The sequence below is a fragment of the Ascaphus truei genome, chromosome 3, assembly GCF_040206685.1.
Source record: "Ascaphus truei isolate aAscTru1 chromosome 3, aAscTru1.hap1, whole genome shotgun sequence".
NCBI lineage: Eukaryota > Metazoa > Chordata > Amphibia > Anura > Ascaphidae > Ascaphus > Ascaphus truei.
Window position 1 is genome coordinate 61,260,059 of NC_134485.1, and position 21,073 is coordinate 61,281,131.

General features: G+C 40.6%; 1 protein-coding gene across 1 annotated transcript in view; it reads right to left on the reverse strand.

Annotated features, from left to right (window-relative positions):
• The window catches only part of ACE2 (angiotensin converting enzyme 2), a 71,960-nt gene that overhangs the window by 30,715 nt on the left and 20,172 nt on the right, over window positions 1–21,073 (reverse strand). Inside the window, exons 5-12 of the mRNA XM_075594116.1 lie at window positions 19,406–19,518; window positions 16,085–16,193; window positions 13,926–14,023; window positions 12,577–12,746; window positions 11,591–11,817; window positions 9,242–9,386; window positions 6,122–6,220; window positions 2,065–2,187 (exon numbers count right to left, since the gene is read on the reverse strand). Coding sequence (XP_075450231.1) covers window positions 2,065–2,187; window positions 6,122–6,220; window positions 9,242–9,386; window positions 11,591–11,817; window positions 12,577–12,746; window positions 13,926–14,023; window positions 16,085–16,193; window positions 19,406–19,518 — 1,084 coding nt within the window. The remainder of the gene's footprint in view (window positions 1–2,064; window positions 2,188–6,121; window positions 6,221–9,241; window positions 9,387–11,590; window positions 11,818–12,576; window positions 12,747–13,925; window positions 14,024–16,084; window positions 16,194–19,405; window positions 19,519–21,073) is intronic.

Below are 21,073 nucleotides of genomic sequence, written 5' to 3' on the forward strand. Positions count from 1 at the left end.
CATGGACGGATTGTTAAAAATCTGGACATGATTAATCCATGGGGGGTGGGGGGGGGGCAGGGATATCTCCATATCTGGTCATGGATTATAGAATCCACAGATTGGATTGTTAAAAATCTGTCCAGATTTTATCCAATGGGGATTTGGATTAATCTGCACAGATTTTTAGTACCCAATCCCCAGACGGATTTTGGTGGGCGAGGACAGATTTGGTCTAAAAAATATGGGAACTGGATTGGGACTATTTCGCCCATCTCTTGTCACTTTGGCGGATATAGAATAAGCCGCTTAGTCCTCTTCTCTAGCATGGGGAAGACATCTTCTGAACATATTGAATAGAGACTTAAACTAAGCAAGGGTAATTGGATTAGACAATGAGCCACTTGAATGATCCACAAATAACATGAGCCTTTGCCTCACAGGCAGCTGGACGGGCTAATCCCTCTCTACCTTTTTGTTATTTTTACAAATCACTGTGGGTTATGAAGCCCTTTTAGTCTATTGAGAAAAGATAACCATAAACACATTTGGACTGGGTAACTTGGTTTAGTTGGCAACTGGACGGAAGCCTTGTAGTAACAGTTGGTTTGAGTAGCAGATGGATAAAGATTAATTACTCCCAGTCGGATCTCATTGAAATTGAATGTCCTCAGTAGTGCTATATATTGACGCCGTGTGAATTTCATTTTACGGTTGTGGAGGTACTTTATCAAAGCTGCCCTCAACATTTTTCACAAATCTTTTAATACTGAAAACTCTGCCATTGCTTTGATGATGAGTCTGGTGTTATTTTCACTACAGTGCAAAACTGGGATAAAACTTTAAATTGTGTTTTATCCTTTTCACTGGCAGTGTCTCATGTTTCTAGTGCAGTGGCTGCAGACAGAATCTGTGGGCTGGAAACGAGGCTTAGTGATGCCTGAATCCTGATTATGGTGCAGTAGTATAGTAGGAGTCCATTTCAAATACATTGGGGTAAGTGAATCCAATCCTGGATTGTTGGAAGTCCTAAATAGCCAACAGGTGCAAAATACTAGCACATCTCACCTGAATAACACATTATGATGAATTATTATGTTAAATGTATTGTGTATAATCAAAGTAGCAATCCCGCCTAACTAATATTTTTTACATGAGAACCTTCGGAGCTCAACTGTGATCATTTTAGCTCTGGCTACCTTTGCCCGGATCCGTTGGTGCTCACAGGTGTAATCACAGGTCTTTTCTCACAGGAATTAAAATAACCGTCCAATTGTAAAATGCAATGGATGACGTTACAACATCCTATTGGCTTGCAGGACTTGTGACATTTGGTGCCCATTTTGTTTCCCCTGGAGGAAAGTGTAACACCAGTAACTACACCAGTAACAATCCCTGGGACTGAGGGTGGGGGGGGGGGAGGGGAGGGCAGGAGGGAGGCAGGAGTCTGTGGAGTTTAAAGTAGGTTGGATCAGTTCTAGTCCTGTAAATAATTCAATCAATAAATTAATGCTAAAACAAATATGGCTAGGCAAGATTGCTGCATTAATATTAATTGCATATAAAGAGAAAGGTTATTATTATTATTATTCCAAGAATAGTGAAATACAATTAGCCTAGTGAATAGAATAGAGGAGAAGATAGGCTGATGCCACATCATTCCTCCTTAGGCCTCGGGCATGGTCAGCGCTTAGGCGCTGACCCGTGCTGAGGCGCGCTGGTGCTTACCAGTGAGCCCCTGCAGCCGCAATGAGAGCGGCTTTAGCAGGGGTTCACGCACGCTTCCGCAAGCGTGCGGAAGCGTGGGTCTTATGAGAATTTTAGATTCAAGCGCTCAAGGGAGCGCAGGGCCGGTCACGTGAGTGGTTCGCCCAATGAGGGCGAACCAGCTCCGTGACGTCACTGGCCCGCCCCCCGACATGCCCACGGGACGGCGCGCTAACCAAGGCCAGGGAAAGCACCCGCTTTCCCTCAGCCTCAGCGCGCATCCGTACGGCTGCTGCAACCCTGGACGCAGCCTTATGCGATTCTTATTTACGATTTAATGAGCTTATTATAAATATAACACAAGTATGTTCTTCCCACCGTAGCTTTTTGCCAGCTTCCTTGGAGTTAGTGATGTCACATGTATGAAGTGGACCAACATGGTTAGAAGCTTTGCAAAGTGCTTCCTGAAATTGGAACTGATAAATGGTCCTGGTGTAATATCTGTAACAATAAGAAGGGGTAAATTGTTATTTAATGGCACCGCAAATAGGTCCTTGTAAATAATCAGTGCATTTTAGTGAATCTAGCTCTTGTGGTAGTTCTGTAAAGATCGTGATGCAATTTAGAAAAGAGAATAGAAATACTGGTAAAAAAGAAAGAGATTCATTCACCAAATTATTAAGAAACTGACCCAACAAGAACCTGTTTCGGTTACACCTTGGTACAGAAATAGGGGCGGAACAAGGTGAAGTGCAGTCACTGCCCACATCCTATATAGTTACATAAGTACATAGTAGATGAGGTTGAAAAAAGACATACGTCCATCAAGTTCAACCTATGCTAAATTTAGACAACAGATACTTTATCCTATATCTATACTTACAGTATATTGATCCATGGGAAGGCAAATAAAAAAGCCCAGTGACATATCATCTAATGATATCTCATAAGGGGAAAAATAAATTCCTTCCCAACTCCAAGATTGTAATCAGATTACTCCCGGGATCAACATCCTTCCCATGTATACTTATTTGGTATATCTTTCCTTTCTAAAAAGATGTCCAACCTTTTTTTGAACAAATCTATTGTATCTGCCATCACAGTCTCCATGGGTAATGAATTCCACATTTTAACTGCCCTTACTGTAAAGAACCCTTTCCTTTGTTGCTGGTGAAATCTCCTTTCCTCCAACCTTAATGGATGCCCCTGAGTACTTTGTACTGCCCGTGGGATGAATAGTTATTTTGAAAGCTCCTTGTACTGTCCCCGAATATATTTGTATATAGTTATCATATACCATCTTAGACGCCTCTTTTCTAATGTAATTAACTCTAATTTAACTAGCCTCTCCTCATAAGTTAGATTGTCCACCCCATTTATTAATTTGGTGGCTCTTCTCTGCCCTCTCTCTAGTTCCATACTGTCTCTTCTAAGGAGTGGTGCCCAAAATTGTACTCCATATTTTAGGTGTGGTCTTACTAATGCTTTGTAAAGGGGTATAAGTATGTTTACTTCCCTTCCATCCATTGCCTGTTTAATACAAGATACGATCGTGTTTGCCTTTGCAGCTACTGCATAGTGTTGGGCATAAATGCTAAGCCTGCTGTCTACAAGCACTCCTAAATTCTTCTTCCTCAAAGATTCCCCCAATTTATCCACATTTAATTTGTATGTCGCCTGTTTATTCTTGCTTCCCAAATGCATAACGTTACATTTATCTGTATTATACCTCATCTGCCATTTACCTGCCCAAGTCTCTCCCAAGCCCACTCTCTCCAAGTCCTTCTGGAGAGAAATTACATCCTGCTCTGATTCTACTTCCTTACACAATTTAGTATCATCAGCAAAGATGGAGACTTTGCTCACAATGCCACCTCTAGGTCATTAATAAACAAGTTAGAAGCAGGGGTCCCAGTACTGATCCCTGAGGTACTCCACTCATGACCGTAGCCCAACCTGAAAAAGTTCCATTTAGGACAACCCTCTGTTGTCTAATCTTTCAATAAGTTTTCAATCCAGGTGCATGTTTTATTCTGAGTCTAATTTCCTTTATTTTGTACACCAACCGTATGTGGAACGTATCAAAAGCCTTTGCAAAATCTAAGTAGACCACATCAACTGCATTACCCTGGTCTAAATTCCTACTTACCTCCTCAAAGAAACAAATAAGGTTAGTTTGGCACGATCTATCCTTCATAAATCAATGCTGACTATTATTAATAATTTTGTTTTTCATTAAGTATTCCTGAATATTATCCCGTATTAAACCTTCAAGTAGTTTCCCCACTATTGAAGTCAGGCTTACAGGTCTATAATTCCCTGGTTGTGATCTAGCTCCCTTTTTAAATATAGGCACCACATCTGCTTTACGCCAATCTTGTGGTACTGAGCCTGTGGAAATGGAGTCCTTGAATATTAAATGTAATGGTTTGGCTATTACTGAACCTAACTCCTAGAGAACTCTTGGATGTATGCCATCGGGGCCAGGTGCCTTATTTATTTAATATTTTCAAGCTGCCTATGAATTTCTTCCTCAGTTAACCAATTATTCATTAATATAGAGGTTGCGGCTTCCTCCTGTGGCACTACAATTGAAATGGATTCTTCCCTGGTAAACACAAAGACAAAGAATTTGTATAATACCTCTGCTTTTTCCTTATCTCCAATAATCTGTCTGCCCATCTCACACTAAAAGGGCCCTATATTTTATTTTCTCATTTTTTTGTTATTAAGGTACTTAAAGAACATTTTAGGGTTGACCTTACTTACTATTGCAATTTTTTTTCATTATCCATTTTTGCTAATTTGATTGCCCTTTTGCAATTTTTGTTACATTCCTTCTAATTCTGATAAGATGCCTCCGTCCCTTTTGACTTAAAGAATCTAAATGCCTTCCTCTTCTTGACCATTTCCTCCCCTACCTGTTCATTTAGCCACATTGATTTTGACGTATTTCTTTTATACTTATTACCCAAGGGTATACACTGATGAGTGTATATATTAGCAAAAGAAGGTGAGGCATTACTAAGCTGTTGTTTGTATGTTTTTGTTAACATCCGGGCGATGATTCAGTGATACATTTTATAAACAGGTGCTTTAAGCCCGGGGTGTATAAAGTGGGGGGGCACATGATTTTCTACGGGGGGCGTGACAGTTCAAGGTCCCATGTTCTCTCCCAAGGCATTTAAATTAAATACAAGGGGACCATGCAAGGCTTCTGTAACTTCTACCTTGATTCAGACGGCTTGGTGGTGTCTCCGGCGACGCGTTGCCATGGTAAACCAGCATCATGGTAAACCAGCATCATATGGCGTGGATCATGTGACGTCGTGTTGCCATGGCAACATGATGTCACATGACCCCGCCGCGTCATTTGACGCCGGAGCCGAGCAGGGGGGGGGGCGGCACGAGCAGGGAAGGAGAGCAGGCAGGGGGAAAACTTTGCTCACCCCTGCTTCAAGCAATTGATATGTTATTGGAGATGAATGCTTTGATGCTTGAAAACTATCAAATGAAAAACATGTATCACGTGATCAGACTTTGTTTATTCTATGCTAATTAAGAGTCAGTTCTGCATCTTTAAGAAACACAAGCTAACTTTAATTGAAAAACAAACTAGCACGAAACACTATTACCTTTGAGGCTATGTACTGCCACACTTCCAGTAACAAGGGATCGAAGATCGTATACAGAAGGTATAGAAGAAAATATATGGCATGCAGGAGTATTTTGCAGCTTGCTTTATTTATTTATTTGTGTTCAGAGCAGGTACATATAATGCTTATGGGTTTTATCCCCTTCTTCAGATGTGTACACCCCTCACATGCAAAATACTTCCTGTGTGCCTACTCTTTTCTTCTATGCCCTTTGCACATCCACCGGATCCAGATTTGAGACGCTGGGACTGTGGCGTAAAGAGCACCGGGAGGGGCATTCATGAAAAAGCTTTTAGTGAGTACTGGTGTACTACTCTTTCATACAAATGAATTAACAACGGAACGTAAAGATAGAAACCTTTCAGCACTGACGTAGACTGTTACTGTATATAGAGATGGGCGAACCTGTCAGAATCCGATCTGTAGATTTTTCCCAGACTTTTCAGGCCAAATCCGATCTGAAATACGAAGTCGGATTTTGTCCACTGTTCGGTTTCTTTCAAATCAGTCCACGGGTCTCGGATTGACAGATTTATATACTCCTCATCCCCACTATTATAATTCCATTTGATGGATTCGGATTCAGTTTGAGGTTCGGATTCAAAATCCGTCAGACAGATTTGCAGTAAGAGGGTGAAAAAAAAGAAACGAATCGGCCATTTTAAGACTAATCTTCGGAAATCCGCTGCTCAAAGGAACAGCTTTAGGAGGAAAGTTCGCCCATCTCTACTGTTATGCATCGTTTCATGCTATATCCTACATGTTACACGGATACATACCTAATGAAAGAGTAGTCATTAGCCACATGGAAAAGAGCTGCCGGGTCACAATATGTCTCATCACGAGGGACAGGCTCCATTACCCCAACAAGATCACGTCTAGAGACAACAAATATAACATAAGTATGCCTACATTTGTAAGTCTTGCAGTTAACATTACCCATCTATCTATTATAAAACAGATATATTTTTAACAAGGCATTTTGTAATACTCAGATTTTTTTTACATGGCACCTGTAAAAAGTATGTCTAAGATTTCAGTTTCATGAGCTTTATTCCTTGTAAGAACTTTATGCAATCACAGTGAGTTTTTTACATTGTGTGCTGCCTCTTTCTTCAGATTTATTTTTTTAATAAAATGTATCAAAATAATAAGTTGACTGAGAAACTTCCATAACACATATTTGGCAGGATTTCTATGCATACAGTATCAGTCTTTGAGGCAAGAAATACTGGAAAACAACTACAGTATACATTCAAACAACATCAGTGCTAACCACATAAGACCTTACGCTTGTGTAATACAGTAAGAAGACAGAATGGAACAATGTTGATCAAATTCAGTCTCGCAAATACACAGAGTGAGAAGCAGAGTAATGAGCAGTTAATGATACTAGATGTAATACTTACATATAAGGACAAAGTATCAGATGTAGTTGTAGGTGAGAGGTTAGGTTCCAATTGTCATCAACCAGTGTGTTTTAGTATAAAGTAGAAGATCACCCTAGATGGGGAAAAGAATGGTGGTGCACAGCGTGCCAACAGATGCCTCATGCGTTCCGGAAGCAGGAAGAATAGCGGAAGCTGGTTGTCAATTTTCCATGCAAAAAGGTTTAATACACAGCAGTGGACAGCAAAGACAAATAGTTAAAAAGAAAAAATCATCTTAAGAAAGGACTCTGACGCGTTTCGTGCATCCACTGCACTTTGTCAAAGTGCAGTGGATGCACGAAACGCGTCAGAGTCCTTTCTTAAGATATTTTTTTCTTTTTAACTATTTGTCTTTGCTGTTCACTGCTGTGTATAAAAACTTTTGCATGGAAAATTGACAACCAGCTTCCGCTATTCTTCCTGCTTCCGGAACGCATGAGGCATCTGTTGGCACGCTGTGCACCACCATTCTTTTCCCCATTTAGGGTGATCTTCTACCTTGCACATATCGGGCTGAGAGCACGCAATAACCAGAAGGACCGTATGCCTAAGGGTCGTGAGTAATTTGTCATAGACACTGTATTTTATTATTATGGTCTAGCTCTAAGGGTTGTTGGAGTCATTATTTAGATAGGGGTCAGGGTCGCTAGTTCACTCAGGTTCCCTTGACATCCCTTCTCTATGTGTTACCCACACCCCCAATTCTGAGCATAGTTTGACCATTATACAGGTTTACTCATCATACATTTCCTGGTTTTCCCAACAATAATAAAGTGCAATATCAAATAACAATTATTTCCTAAGAGAAGCAATTTATTTCACTTGAGCACTGGCAGAGAAGAATCTTCTCTATCTATCCCTGTTTTAGTATAAAGATAGAGGCTGAGTCATACCACACAAAAACTATGATATGGACGAAGCCTGACTTCAGAGGTGGAACAATATTAAAGCAGCAAAAGCAACAGACTTTTTTTGTAAGACAAGTTAGTGAAAGCACAAGATAAAAAAAGATATGGCATGTATTGTAAAGACAGCTTTTAGGAAATATACAGTAGGCAGACAAAGAAGGAGGAAGACAGAGAACTAAATCAGAAGGAGGATAAGCAAATAATCAGATGTATCCAAGCAGAATAGAAAAGATTCCAGTGAGTAAAGAAAGGGGACAAAATATTGTTAGATGTGTAAGTAAAATAATAAAAGCAAAAGGAGGAGTAGCAAGACTAAAAACAGACGAGGAGTGTCATGTTATGTGAGGAAGACAAATATATAACAGACCACATTATTCGTTATTTTGTGCTTTGTCTTCACAGCTGACTGTGAAGTGGAGAGACTACTGGTACTTTCAAGACTGAAAGTGGACAAGTCAGTGGGGCCAGATGGGAAACACTTAATGATATGAAAAGAGCTTAGGGGCATTCTGACAACACAATTAATAGAGATATTTAACTAGTCACTACTAGGATGTACAACACCCAGAAGTACTACCGGGTGTACTTCTAAGTGAATGTCGCAGCGTAAACTTAGTCCTACATCACAAAAGCGGAAGTAGGGTAGAGGCTGATAACTACAGACCAGTAATCCTTTTGTCAGTAGTGGGAAAATGAATGGAAACACTGGTGAAACAGAGAATCAAAAGACCAGTAATTTACAAAGTCCGAGGCAGCATGGATTTATTGATGATGTCAAACAAACCTAATTGTTTTTTTGATTGGGTGCCTCAGGTAATAGATCAGGGTGGAACAGTAGATATAGCATATTTAGATTTTAGTAAGGCCTTTCATACTCTCCCTCATATAAGACTCATAAAGAAAGAGAAGGCAGAATACAGGAGTATTGGCACTATAATGTCAACTACTATAGTGGAAAGAGACATAGGAGTCATTATTTCAGCTGACGTAAAATTAGGCAAGCAATATAATAAACCAATGGGGAGAGCAAGCAGGATGCTAGGTTCTTTGGGGATTGGTAGATAGAAAGAGGTAATAATGCCACTGTCTGGATCATTGGTAACACCTAACCTAGAGTACCTTGTACCATTCTGGAGTCCATATCTCCAGAAGGACATACATACATTTGAGAAATGTGCAAACAAAACGTCACAAAAATGGTGCATGCTCTAAATCATAAAACTTATCAGGAAAGACGAGCATGCAGGGGGGCAAACAAAAAAAGTTTGCGTACCCCTGATCTACGGGATAGTACTGAAAACACTGTCAATGATAGTCAAGAGTAAAAAAACCTCTTCCTTTTTTTAACCCAATGCCAGTTCTATGGATGTGTCCAAGATGGCACTTTCCTTCATGAAAAATAAAATGCTTCCTATTGCACAATTTGGGAGAGACTGATGTTTTAAGTGAGAAAAAAAAAATGTTTCCTAATCTCGGTAGCATGCATGTTTATACTTAAATATTTAAAACAATAAATACAAAAATCAGTGATCTGAAACATTTTATTATATTCAACACTCACTTCATCTCCCACCACGTCTTCATCCACTGATCTTTGGGGATTTCTCCACTGAAAACCTTCCACCTCCACTCCTCCAGCATGTAGGTAAAAGGCATTGTGCCAACAATGGTGAGGGCTTGTCTGAGTAAGAAGTTGATTTCTGTTTCTGAAAGCAAAATTGTAACTCCACATGTTCATTTTCAGGAAATAGAGAGAGTGATAGTTAATGGTAAAAAAAAAAAAGCGCAAAGGAACCTTCACACAATTGGTATCGGCTTGAAGACACTTGCACTGAAGGGGAATTAACAGTGCCAAATAGTGTCACGCATTGTCCTAAACAAAAAGCACAAATAAGAAAATACACCCCTCACACACAACCTCAAAGCCCAACAAAGCTCCAATTTAATTAATTTATTTAAAGCCGATTAATGCAGGGGTTCTCACCTCCAGTCCTTGAGCCCCCCCCCCCCTCTCTCCCCCCGGTGAGATTTTTAGGATATCCTTGCTTCCGCACAGGTGGCTCAATCAGTGGCTCAGTCAAACACTGAGACAAAGACCTATGCTGAAGCAGGGATATCCTGAAAACCTGACCTGTTGTGGGGTTCTTGAGGACTGGAGTTGAGAACCCCGCATTAAGGTAACCTTAGTCATGCTTTGAATACGATTGCTTTGCCTAAGATGAGCTTATACAGGAATTTTGTCTGTGAAACCTTTAAATGGACAATAAGATTTTACATTAATAAGAATTTGGAAGCTTATAAAGAGGCTATTTATATGCTCGTTTCCTCTGTTCTGATGAAAGTAGTAGAAAGTTAGCTTTTGCAAATTTACCAGTGGAACATTTTGTAAGTTCATTAAAAAGGTATCCAAACAAGAGCAATGGTGTTACATTTGTTTGGACTAATATAGCTATTATAATATATTGTTCAGTAGATGTACAGAGCAATAATATTGAAAGAACTGGAATAGGCTTATCGTGTAAAATCCCTATGTGGGCGTTCCGCACACTTCAGTATATTGTAACTGTGGAGCCCTTTGATTTCTGTGGGAGAAAAGCGCTGTTTGAAATAAAGTTATTATTATTACTGTATTAGGGTAATATCCTCCAGCCTAGTGTCATGTGCAAAGAAGACTCTCTTGAAGTCTACAAAGATAATATGCAAACGTGCGAAGATTGTTGATGAATAAAAAGATATTCCTAATAACCCTGGTCATAAGCACCGTCTCTGAGAGGGTTGTTTAATTGCTAAGACCCCTCAGTGAGGGTAAGGACGGGGCTGGTAGTAAACATAGTCACAGAAGTAAACATACAGTGATCTGGAACGATTTGTTATTACCTTTCTGTCCTCCACATTCATAGCTCTCATTCTATACAGGAAGACTTAGATAATTGCTTTTTATGGGCATATAAATGCAGAAAAAAGCTATACATTTGGGATATGTTTCAGGAAAAACTAAGTAAATAGTTGGGTAGAGATTGTGGTCCATATTTACTGGGTGGTAGTAAGTCATATAGCACCTGAATTCGCTGTAAACGGCCTTATATCTTAGCACCACTTAGTAAATATGGCACTGTGCCTCTGCGGTCCAATTGAGGTTTTATCGTTGACATTTCTCATTACGTTTTCCATAACAGCAAAACAAATTACATTTCAACAAGACCACAAAATACCAGTTTACAGTGATTACAATATTCCTGTACATTTAACAATACATGAACCCAATAAATAATATATTAAAATTACTTTTACTTTAGACAATGACCAACAAAAAATAAAATAAAATTTGAAATCGATGAGTCAGTCCTATCATGGATTTGTATTTCCCTCTGAACCTCTTTCCCCCTTACCCACAGTTCAATTTGTTGTTTCTATGCTATAGGTCCTAATCTTATCTAAGGATAACAGGCTTTATATGTTTTATTCTCCCCCCCCCCCCCACCCACCCCCCTCCCCTGATCACCTTCTGGGCCTCTCACCTATCAGACTTCTTAGTAAATACCATGACGTTTTGCCAAATGCCCGCATCACAGCCTCTTTGTCCCTGTCTGGTAACATTTCAGTAAAGGGATCCCATTTTTTTAAATAGTGTTTGGCTCTTTAGCTGCTTATTGGTTTCGCCTTCCATTTTATCCAACATGAATAATTGTGTTAAATATTCGTTTAGCATCTCAATGTTAGGGGTCTAATTCAGGTTTTTAAAGCTTTCAGCACTGCTAACTTTGGATGCCAACACTTACAAAATGAAGCATTTCATATCTATTACTTATCAATTACACTTTTTGTTTGTCCTTTTGTATGACACACACCCTCCTCCTTACTTATCAATGTATACTTGTCTGCAAATGCAATAGATGCATTATTTGCTTACCTTTGTCCTCTACAAACGTATCAGGCAGCAGTTGAAGAGACTTTAAGTGTGTTGGAGTAGCTGCAGAAAGTGACATAATTTCCCCCACAGCTTCGTGAAAGCCTTCATTTGCTCCACCCCTCAGCAACATCGGCAGATTGGAATACGCCATGTCATATTGAATATGTCCCATCTCATGGTGTACTGTTAGGAAGTCTTCCATATTTACTTTGGTACACATCTTTATCCTAATTGTAAAACGTTATCTTAGATCATGTACGTTGAAAGAAAAATAAATACTGTAATGTGCAATATGTAATGAAATATTACCCTCTGTAAATGAAGGGCATATGAATTACTGTATACAGAATCAGTGTAGCGAGCTTAACAAGTTGTGCTGATTGGTGAAAATGTTTTCTTTTGTTTTTACAAGAAAGTGAATCAGGGATTGTACCTTTACTGAAAATGTTCAAACTGAAATACAAAGCGATAATGAGTGACTGAAACTTTCACCTGACTATATAGCATATTTGGGTTCCCATCAAGTTATAACTGAGACCCATAACTCCTCCCTCTCCTCTTGTGCTTTTAACTCTTTTCAGACACCACTTAATAAACTAACTACTAGAAAAGTTCACTAGTGTGGGTAAACAGTACTTTATAAGAAGTAATGGAAATGGACTAGTGATCCATATGTGATGTAATGTTACAGGAGAGTATAGTTATGGTTATAAATGATAATTTGAAGGATTACATTTTTGTACTTTATATGTATTTGATCATAAAGTGGCATTACTATAATAGTATTATATCACCACAGGACAAATCTAGTTTCCAACATGTACTGTAGCTCACAAGCTCTCCCAGACCACTTCTCCTTTTAATTGCATCACAGGATAACAATACAAACTCTGCCTTTGTGATGTAGATTATGTGGGTAAATGATCTACTCTTTCATGATGTTTTTACTAGATCACATAACACAGTACAGTGTTTGGAGTAGGTACCTGAAGTCATCAAATCCCAAATCCCATGCTGTTGGGTGGCACACAACCTTTCTTCCATCAGAAGGCTCTATTAGCATAGAGTTTTTCCAGAATCCAGGGTTCATAGCAAAGAGACCAACAGACATGAAAAATACTTCCGCTTCCTTAAACATTTGCTCTACTGTCCAGTTCTGAAACCCACAATATATTCCATTAGAGTCTTATTTATTGAAAATGCCACTTTGTCACAAGGCTGTTTGAGAATAACATGCACATAAACATTAGCTAGATTAAAAAATGGCAGCCCCAGTCTGACATTGCAGTCAGAAGAGGAATGGAGGAATAACCTCCTGAAACAGGGCTCTAAAGCATGCAAGTATGGCAGCTAACAAAATATATATGCGTTTTCCAATTCAATTAAAAGAATATGTCCAATGATATTCATCCAGAAAGGTACTCTGACATTGCAGTCACACTGTCCACATAGCTGATCATCTCTCTGTGCGTAATACAGTAAGGGACTGATAATATAGTCCAAAACTGTGATTGGCCTAAAAATTCCATTGACTTGAGTAGGAGTCTATAAAAGCCTCTCCGGAGTTAATAGAATCAGCCCTTAGTCTTGCTAAAACTCTTGTCCGGTATGATATGAAATCAAATAAATCCAACTGCAGGGCTCCGCCCTCATTAAACTGGGCAATGCAACCTCTATAGCACGTACATACTGTAGCAGCGTTTCAGTAGCTAGTGATTTCCATGTCAAATTGCTGTCAGAAGTTCCTCTTCTGTTTTAATGAGATCAGTCTCATCATAATTGCTATTAGAAAGCAACTGTTCTGCGATTTAAGGGGGCTTTCAGTGAGCTCTTGCACTCATTGTAATGAATAGCAGTAGTGGATCAGAGTTTTGCTTCATTGAGGGACAACGTGGCTATTATTACAGGCTGCCTGCTATAAAATAAGATTTAGCAAACAAAAAAGTATATATTTTTTACCCGGTCATTTTTTTCCTTGTCATAAGAGACACCTTTGTAAATCCCCCCCAATAATATACAACATTCTGGAATGTAATTTGTAGGACAACAATGTATTTCCTTATCAGCTGCAGTTCAAGACCAATGCATATAGCCACAAGGACTAATAAAATACTGTGCATAGTGATGTAGCAAGACGTATTGTTTCCCACGCCGAAACCGTGCCCAACCTCGGAGACAGTACGCCTCGCTACACCTGTAAGAATATATTTTGTATCTGATTCTTATCTGTTTATATTGTCTGTCACTCTGCTGTTATGCCTGCAAACATTTGTATTTTCTTGCTTGTACTGCTTTAGCTACAGTATCTAGATTAAATCACCATTTTCAGACCTACCTTAGCAACCATTGTAGGAGACACATCAATACTTTCTTTTTTGGGGTATGGAACAACTAGGGGGTACAAATTTGTCCAAAACCGACCCCACATGTCACCTGAAAATGGAGAGAAGGAAAGCGTAGCATACAGTAGTATAAATGCTTGGAAATACCAGATTAACGCCTGTTTATTATTAATTGTTTTTGTAATAGGCAGCATTATTTACACAAATTCAAATCGAATACAGTACTTACTTAAAGCTATTTCAATGGGAAATTTTTGAGTTTCTATCCCCCCTGGTTGCTGCATCATATGTATGCTGGGAATAATTAGTTCCCTCAAATATTGTCTTTTGTAATTTAGGCTGCTTGCAAATCAGTGTGAATCTTTTTTGTGACTACTCTTGGTCATTTGATAAACAATTGGTTGGAATAACAAGGAGCAGAGAGGCTTGTAACTGCAGTACCTGGAAGAACATTGGGAAGTTCTTCATCCAGCAATAGATTGACAAGAATTTAAGATAATTATGATGAATAGTATATTTAAGAGCTATTAAATAAAATGTAGGAGAACAGTGGGATTTTCTTAGCAGGTAGCCTGACTTAAATGGGAGTGGAACTCCCTCCACTTCTATACCCTGGGACCAGCCACGTCACATGATTCATCCTAGAGAGTCCCGATGACACTAAAGTGCTTGGGGTCCGGTGGCACTCTGGTGCCACCAAACCCCTAATACAGAATAGATTAACTAAATACAGGAAATATCTTGAATAGTAACAATGCCAGCAGATTTGCTCTGTGATGTTCTGGAAGATTTCCTATGGTGTGGTGTGGTGTGTCGTACTAATGCATTTACTAAAGGTTCTTAGTGCAACTAAAGCACACATTATAGACACTCATGCGAGACAGTCTAGGACATTTGGCCGTGACCAAATGACCGCCGGCACTTGGCCGCAACTCACCTCACCGCCGGCCGCTTCAACGCTAAAGTAAGTCCCTAACCTTACACCTTACCCTAAAAACCCCTTATGTTACCCCTAATAATAACGCTATCCCCAACCATAAAAACCTTAACATCTTATCCAAAAACCCTTAAGTTAACCCCTTACCCGAACTGGTAAAGCCCCAAAATTAACCCCCTACCCTAACTACTAAAACCACTTAAATTAACCTCCTACCCTAAGAATTAAACCCCCTAAAGTTATCCTCCTATCTGTAGCACTAAAACCCCTAAAGTTAACCCCCTACCTTAACAACTAAAACCCATAAAGCTAACCCCCTACCCTAGATGCTATAACCCTTACAGTTTATCCCCCACCCTAACCGCTAATATCTCTTAAAGTCACAAAACCTCAAAATGTACCCTATTGTAGAAGTGGCAGGTGGGAAAAGTCCCAGTGGCAGATCGGCTGCCGCGGAGGGTTTCTCTGCGGCCAAACTCACTGCAAAATGGCGACGACCAAATGTTCCATCCCACATGCAAGCTGCTATAATATGTGCTGTAGCCACATCATGTATACAGTGTACGAGTCTTTCATAGAACTCCTCATTAGTATTACGCATGGGTGTCAGGACCATTGCTGTACATTACTATCTCACCTCCCAACTAGTAGGAATCCTCCGAAGCCATTTTTTTCTACAACCACAAGTTGTACAGTAAAGTCTTAGGCCGCGCTTATAGTCCCAGCGACGCAACGTCGCATCAAAACAAATTTATTGCATCGGTCACGTGCGCTTATAGTAGGAGCGATGCGATGGCTTTGTCGCCATCACTGGAAGTCAATTCAATTAGATGTTTTCAGCGACCGCAGCGTGACGTCAGCGTCGCCGTGACTGTAAGCGCGGCCTTAGGCTGCCTCCATAGTGTGAGCGACGTGCATGCTGCGCAAACAAAATGCAGCGGCTCTATTGGGCCGGCCATTATGCGTGCGTGATGATGAGCGACTGCGTGGCAGAATTTTGAGCCGAGAATTTTTGTAAATTTGTTTCAGCGCGACGGCCGCATCACGTGAGCAGTTCAGCCAATGAGGGCGAACCAGCTTCGGGACATCACGGCCACGCCTCTGCCATGCTTCCCCGTCACGAGTGATCTAAGTCCACAGATTGCTCGGGCGACCAGTACGCGCGACGCCATGCGCTCTGGTACGCACGCAAGCCCAGTATATCCAAGGCCTTACCTAGTAAATGAGCAGGAAGGAATCCAGTGGAAGTGATCCTTTCAGAACCATAGGCTTGCAGCATCTTTCCTCTGACATATGTATGCAATTCCCTGTAGAGTGGGTCTATCTAAAAGGATAAAGACATACATGCTGATCACAGACATAATCAACTTAAACAGTGATACATCTGGTTCTTAATGATATGCAAAGAAAAAATAGTTTTAATCATCGTAGAATTCAGACTGTAAAGTCTTAAGGCTGGGACCCGCTGCGCCCGGCGGCGCGGGTGGCCGCGTGAGGGTTCCCCACCAGCAGGGGAATCCTTCTGAGCCGGTCCCAGTCCCCCCTCGCTCCACGGCTCACAACGTGCTGTGACGCATCAGCCGCCAGGGGATGCAAGAAAATTGTGATCCCGAGCGGTGACACGTCACGTGGTGCGCTGATGAGCCTATCAGCGGCGGGAGCGGGAGCTGTCAGACAGCTTCCTACACAAGGTAGGGGGTGGTGTGTGTGTTTGTGTGTGAGTCAGCGTGTGTGAGGAGGGCATTTGTGGGGGAGGGAGCGGGAGCTGCTTACCTTCCAGCAGCCCGCAGCAGCTCCCTCCTGCAGCCCGAGAGACCGAGCTCGTGGAGGGAGGGGGGGGAGTAGCGGGCCCCTCCGCTCAAACCACGCCCCCCCTCCCCCTCCCGCCCCCCTCTTGCTCCGGCTCCCTGCTCCCTACAGACTGCATATTGCGGTCTGTGTCTGTCAGCGTGCCGCCTGTCTGCAGTGCGGGCGCGCTGACTGAGGGAGCGGGGCCTTAGCCTTACACTTTCCATCTGTAAGCAAAAGATAGGAGAGCGCAAATCTAAAGTGATGGTGATTATATAGTGAAAACACCCACCGGTATAACACATTAACCCACCAAGTTGATATAATAAAATAACCCAAATTAATTGGTTATAAATAAAATACTTCTGTTCCCAACTGGTTAAAATTGCAGCCAGGTGTTCTTGGTTGATTTTCAGTAGATCGTGTAATCAGCAGAATGTGTATCTCAAAGGAAACAAAGAGCAGGATATACTGTAGTGCTGACGGTTTAGAAATATTTATATATAATTCAAAGTAAAGCACATCGGATTGTGCACTCACAATGTGAAACAAAGTTAAAAGCATTGGTTTAGAAGCTCATAGTCTATTTAGACTTACAGCCATCCTACTGCCACTTGTCCACCCTTTTGCTTAAATTTATAGTAGTACTGTATTTTATATTATATAGTATAATTATCTGTAGGACATTCTGATAGCTCATTCTTGGGCTATCTTTATAAAAATGTATTGCTTATGTAGCTAATTGGACTTTGATTTCTGTATATCTATATTTGTGTTGTATGTACTGTACAGTTATCCTTCTTATGTAGGACTAATTGTAATCTGATATCTTTTGCATTGCTAAATCTAATGTGCATCAATTAACAAATCAGATAGCATTAGAAAGTATTTAAGGGTATTGAGAACCTCCCCTAATCCCCTAATGAAGCTGACAAGCGAAACGCATGGTGTGTGAGCATTATCCTCTGCCTGCTTGGAGGGATGTTGCCTGTGCTGTCACGCTGTTCCTGACCTTGCTTTTCCACTGTGATTGGAACTCCGAGAACCGGATGTGACGCGGCGGACTCAGAAATCAAAATCAGAAGTGACGTCGCGGACCCTATCCCCAGCCACAGAGGGTGGACGAGTGGCGGTGAGATGGCTGTAACACTGAATCAAGTATAAACCTCTAAACCAGTATATTACAACCAAGGTTCCCAGGAACCCTTGGGTTCCCTGGGCATCCCTAAAGAGTTCCCTGTAATGTTCCGGTCATTTGAAAATTGTATCAAATACAGAAGAATTTACAATACATCTGATCACAGACATGCTTATTAGAGATGGTTGGGGGTTCCTCTGAATTCACGTAGGGTTCCTTAACCAAAAAAAGTTGGAAACCACTGCTATAAACCAATGCTTTTAACTTTGCTTCACATTGTTAATGCGCAATCCGATATGCTTCACTTTAAAATCCGTCTGCACTATATCCCTCTCTTTATTTCCTTTCAGATACACATTCTTCTGCTGATTACAAGATCTACTGAAAATCAACCAAAAACACCTGGCTGCAATTTAACCTGTTGGTAACAAAAGGATTTTCTTTATAACCAGTCAATTTCGGTTATTTTATTATATCAACTTGGTATGTAAATGTTATACCAGTGGGTGCTTTCACTGTATAATCACCATCACTTTAGATTTTGCGCTCCCCTATCTTTTGCTTGCTGCTATCTTTTAAAGGAATTTTGAACAGTTCCTGTTTGGGTTTTTTGATCTGCAACACTATGGTTCATTTATATGTTTATTCACCAATGATGAAGGTAGTGTCCAGGGAGTAGTAGCTTCCTGGACTTGGCCCGTACCTTGCCCCCTAGGCCCCAGCTAGGCCCTGGGCCAAATCAGTTCAGTATTGTAGGGAAGGCCCCAGATAGAGACCCTCTCCAACTTAGGGGATGGCCGCCATACTGCATCGGTGGGCAGACGTCCACGTGGCGTCAGCGGCCTTGGACAAGGGCCACACATGGCAGCAGAGAGGTGGACCCCTCTTGCTGGAGACTTCATCGTGGATCGTGTCTCCTCATATCAGCATTCCCTGGTCAGGCCTGTGACCAGGAAGGTACCCACCGTGCTCCACCACTTCACAAGGGGTAGCGCTACCTCACATTTGGGTGGGAATTGTTCTGCGGACACTGGGTGTTTAGGTGCCCAGAGCACCCTCAGTACTTTGCGGGAGACACACAGGAGTATTGTGGTATTGTGGTATTGTATCAGTGTGTTATTGTATTGTGTTGTTGCATACTGTAGGGTTACAGTAAAACCGATAGTATATATATAAATATATATATATAGTGTGGTATTGTAATTAATGTTTGTATTGGTTCCTATGAGGAGTCATCCCACCAGCGCTGGGATCCCTCATGGGTGCAGGCGCTGCACTAAAAGTTAGAGCTCATCCCCCCAGGCTCCCAGAAGTGGAGCATACAGGTAACAGCAACATGCGTAATCGCCCGCGGTTTCCCTTAGGCATAGGGAAAGGGGGTTACAAGAGGAATTAAACATCTGTGTTAGAACACAGGAAAAAGTGTACGTGAAAACCTGCCTGACAAAGTACCTCAATTGTGCTACAGTATGCCTATTTTTTTTTTTTAAACCACATCAGTTATAAAAATAATGGTATTATATGCACCTTATCTTGATATTTCAGACAGTTTTGAAACAAATGTTCTTTCTGTTGTATTTAAATAGTTTTTTTGTAGAAAGGCTCATTACCTCTTTAAATGTTCTTTCCACATCTACTTTCAGTTCTTCTCGGGTGTAGTGGTACAGACCCGTGGCCTGAGTTTCATAATTTCCTCTCCAATAATCTCCATAATCAGCATAGCCTAATGAGAAAAAGGAGGTGAAGATAAACATGAGGAATTCAGAACTGACTTTACTCTGCAATGTGTAGAAATAATATATATATATATATATATATATATATATATATATATATATATATATATATATATATATATATATATATATATATATATATATATATATGTATGTATCTCTTGCAGGCTTGAGGCGGAACAACCTGCCCATATTTGCATTCCAAGCATCAACTAAATGACTAGTATGACTCATATGTTCATACACCAACATACTTTCTGGTTCTAATTAAGAGAAATAAAGCAAGTGCAAAGAGTTTGCAAACATTAAAATGGCTTTGTCATACAGAATAGTTCAGTGGAAGTTTGAAATGAGATGGTAAGTACATAGATTCACTTGAATGGGAAATATGGTGTCTTCCGGTAGCACTGCTTGGTACATTTGGGCTAGAATGTCTCAAATGTTACCATGGGATTTAAGGCAAAGTGTCAGTAACAGTGGCAATGAGATAACACAATATTATGGAAGATTTGCCTACCAGAGAAGGAACAAATGTCGCCATACAGTACATTAATAATTATATATTGTATATTATCTGTTTTCATTCCTAAAAATTCTCATTATATTTTCAATGCCAGTTTTTTTTCTTCAAATGCCCCTGATTTGTTCATATAATAAATCATTCATTTTATTATTTGCACATAATTACCTGCAAAAATTACAGTTATTAAACAAAACAACCCCTGTTCAATACTCTCTAAATGTATTGATTGTGAAGCAATTTTTTTTTTTAGATTCACGCATCATTCAAGTGAACCAAATTCTCCTGAGTGATGGGAAGACTTCATACCATAATGAATAGGGGAGGGAGAGAGGGAGAGAGGGAGGGAGGGAGAGAGGGAGGGAGGGAGAGAGGGAGGGAGGGAGGGAGGGAGGGAGGGAGGGAGGGAGGGAGAGAGAGAGAGAGAGAGAGAGAGGGAGGGAGGGAGGGAGGGAGGGAGGGAGGGAGGGAGGGAGAGAGGGAGGGAGGGAGAGAGGGAGAGAGGGAGAGAGGGAGAGAGGGAGAGAGGGAGAGAGGGAGAGAGGGAGAGAGGGAGAGAGGGAGAGAGAGAGGGAGAGAGGGAGAGAGATAATTGGATTTAACACATAAATGAAAGGCAGACAAAGTTAATCAGTCATTCACAGAAAGTACATTTATGGTGCACACCACACTAATTATTTTATAGTGAATATATTATAGTGAAAAAAACGTGAATAAGTGATACAAATAAAACTCAATAAAATCTAACACGTGGTGCTGAGATCTATAATTACTGCTGCCTTAATTCAACCGCCATTGACAGTGGTATCTTTGAACAACAGTAAGAGCCTTGCAATGAATTAATGCTCACAAAAGAAATACTGAGGACAATGTTTGCCTACTTCATTCTGGCATAATCATTACCTATGTTACATAGTTACATAGTAGATGAGGTTTAAAAAAGACGTAGGTCCATCAAGTTCAACCTATACTAAATTTAGACAACAGATACTTTATCCTATATCTATAATTACTTATTGATC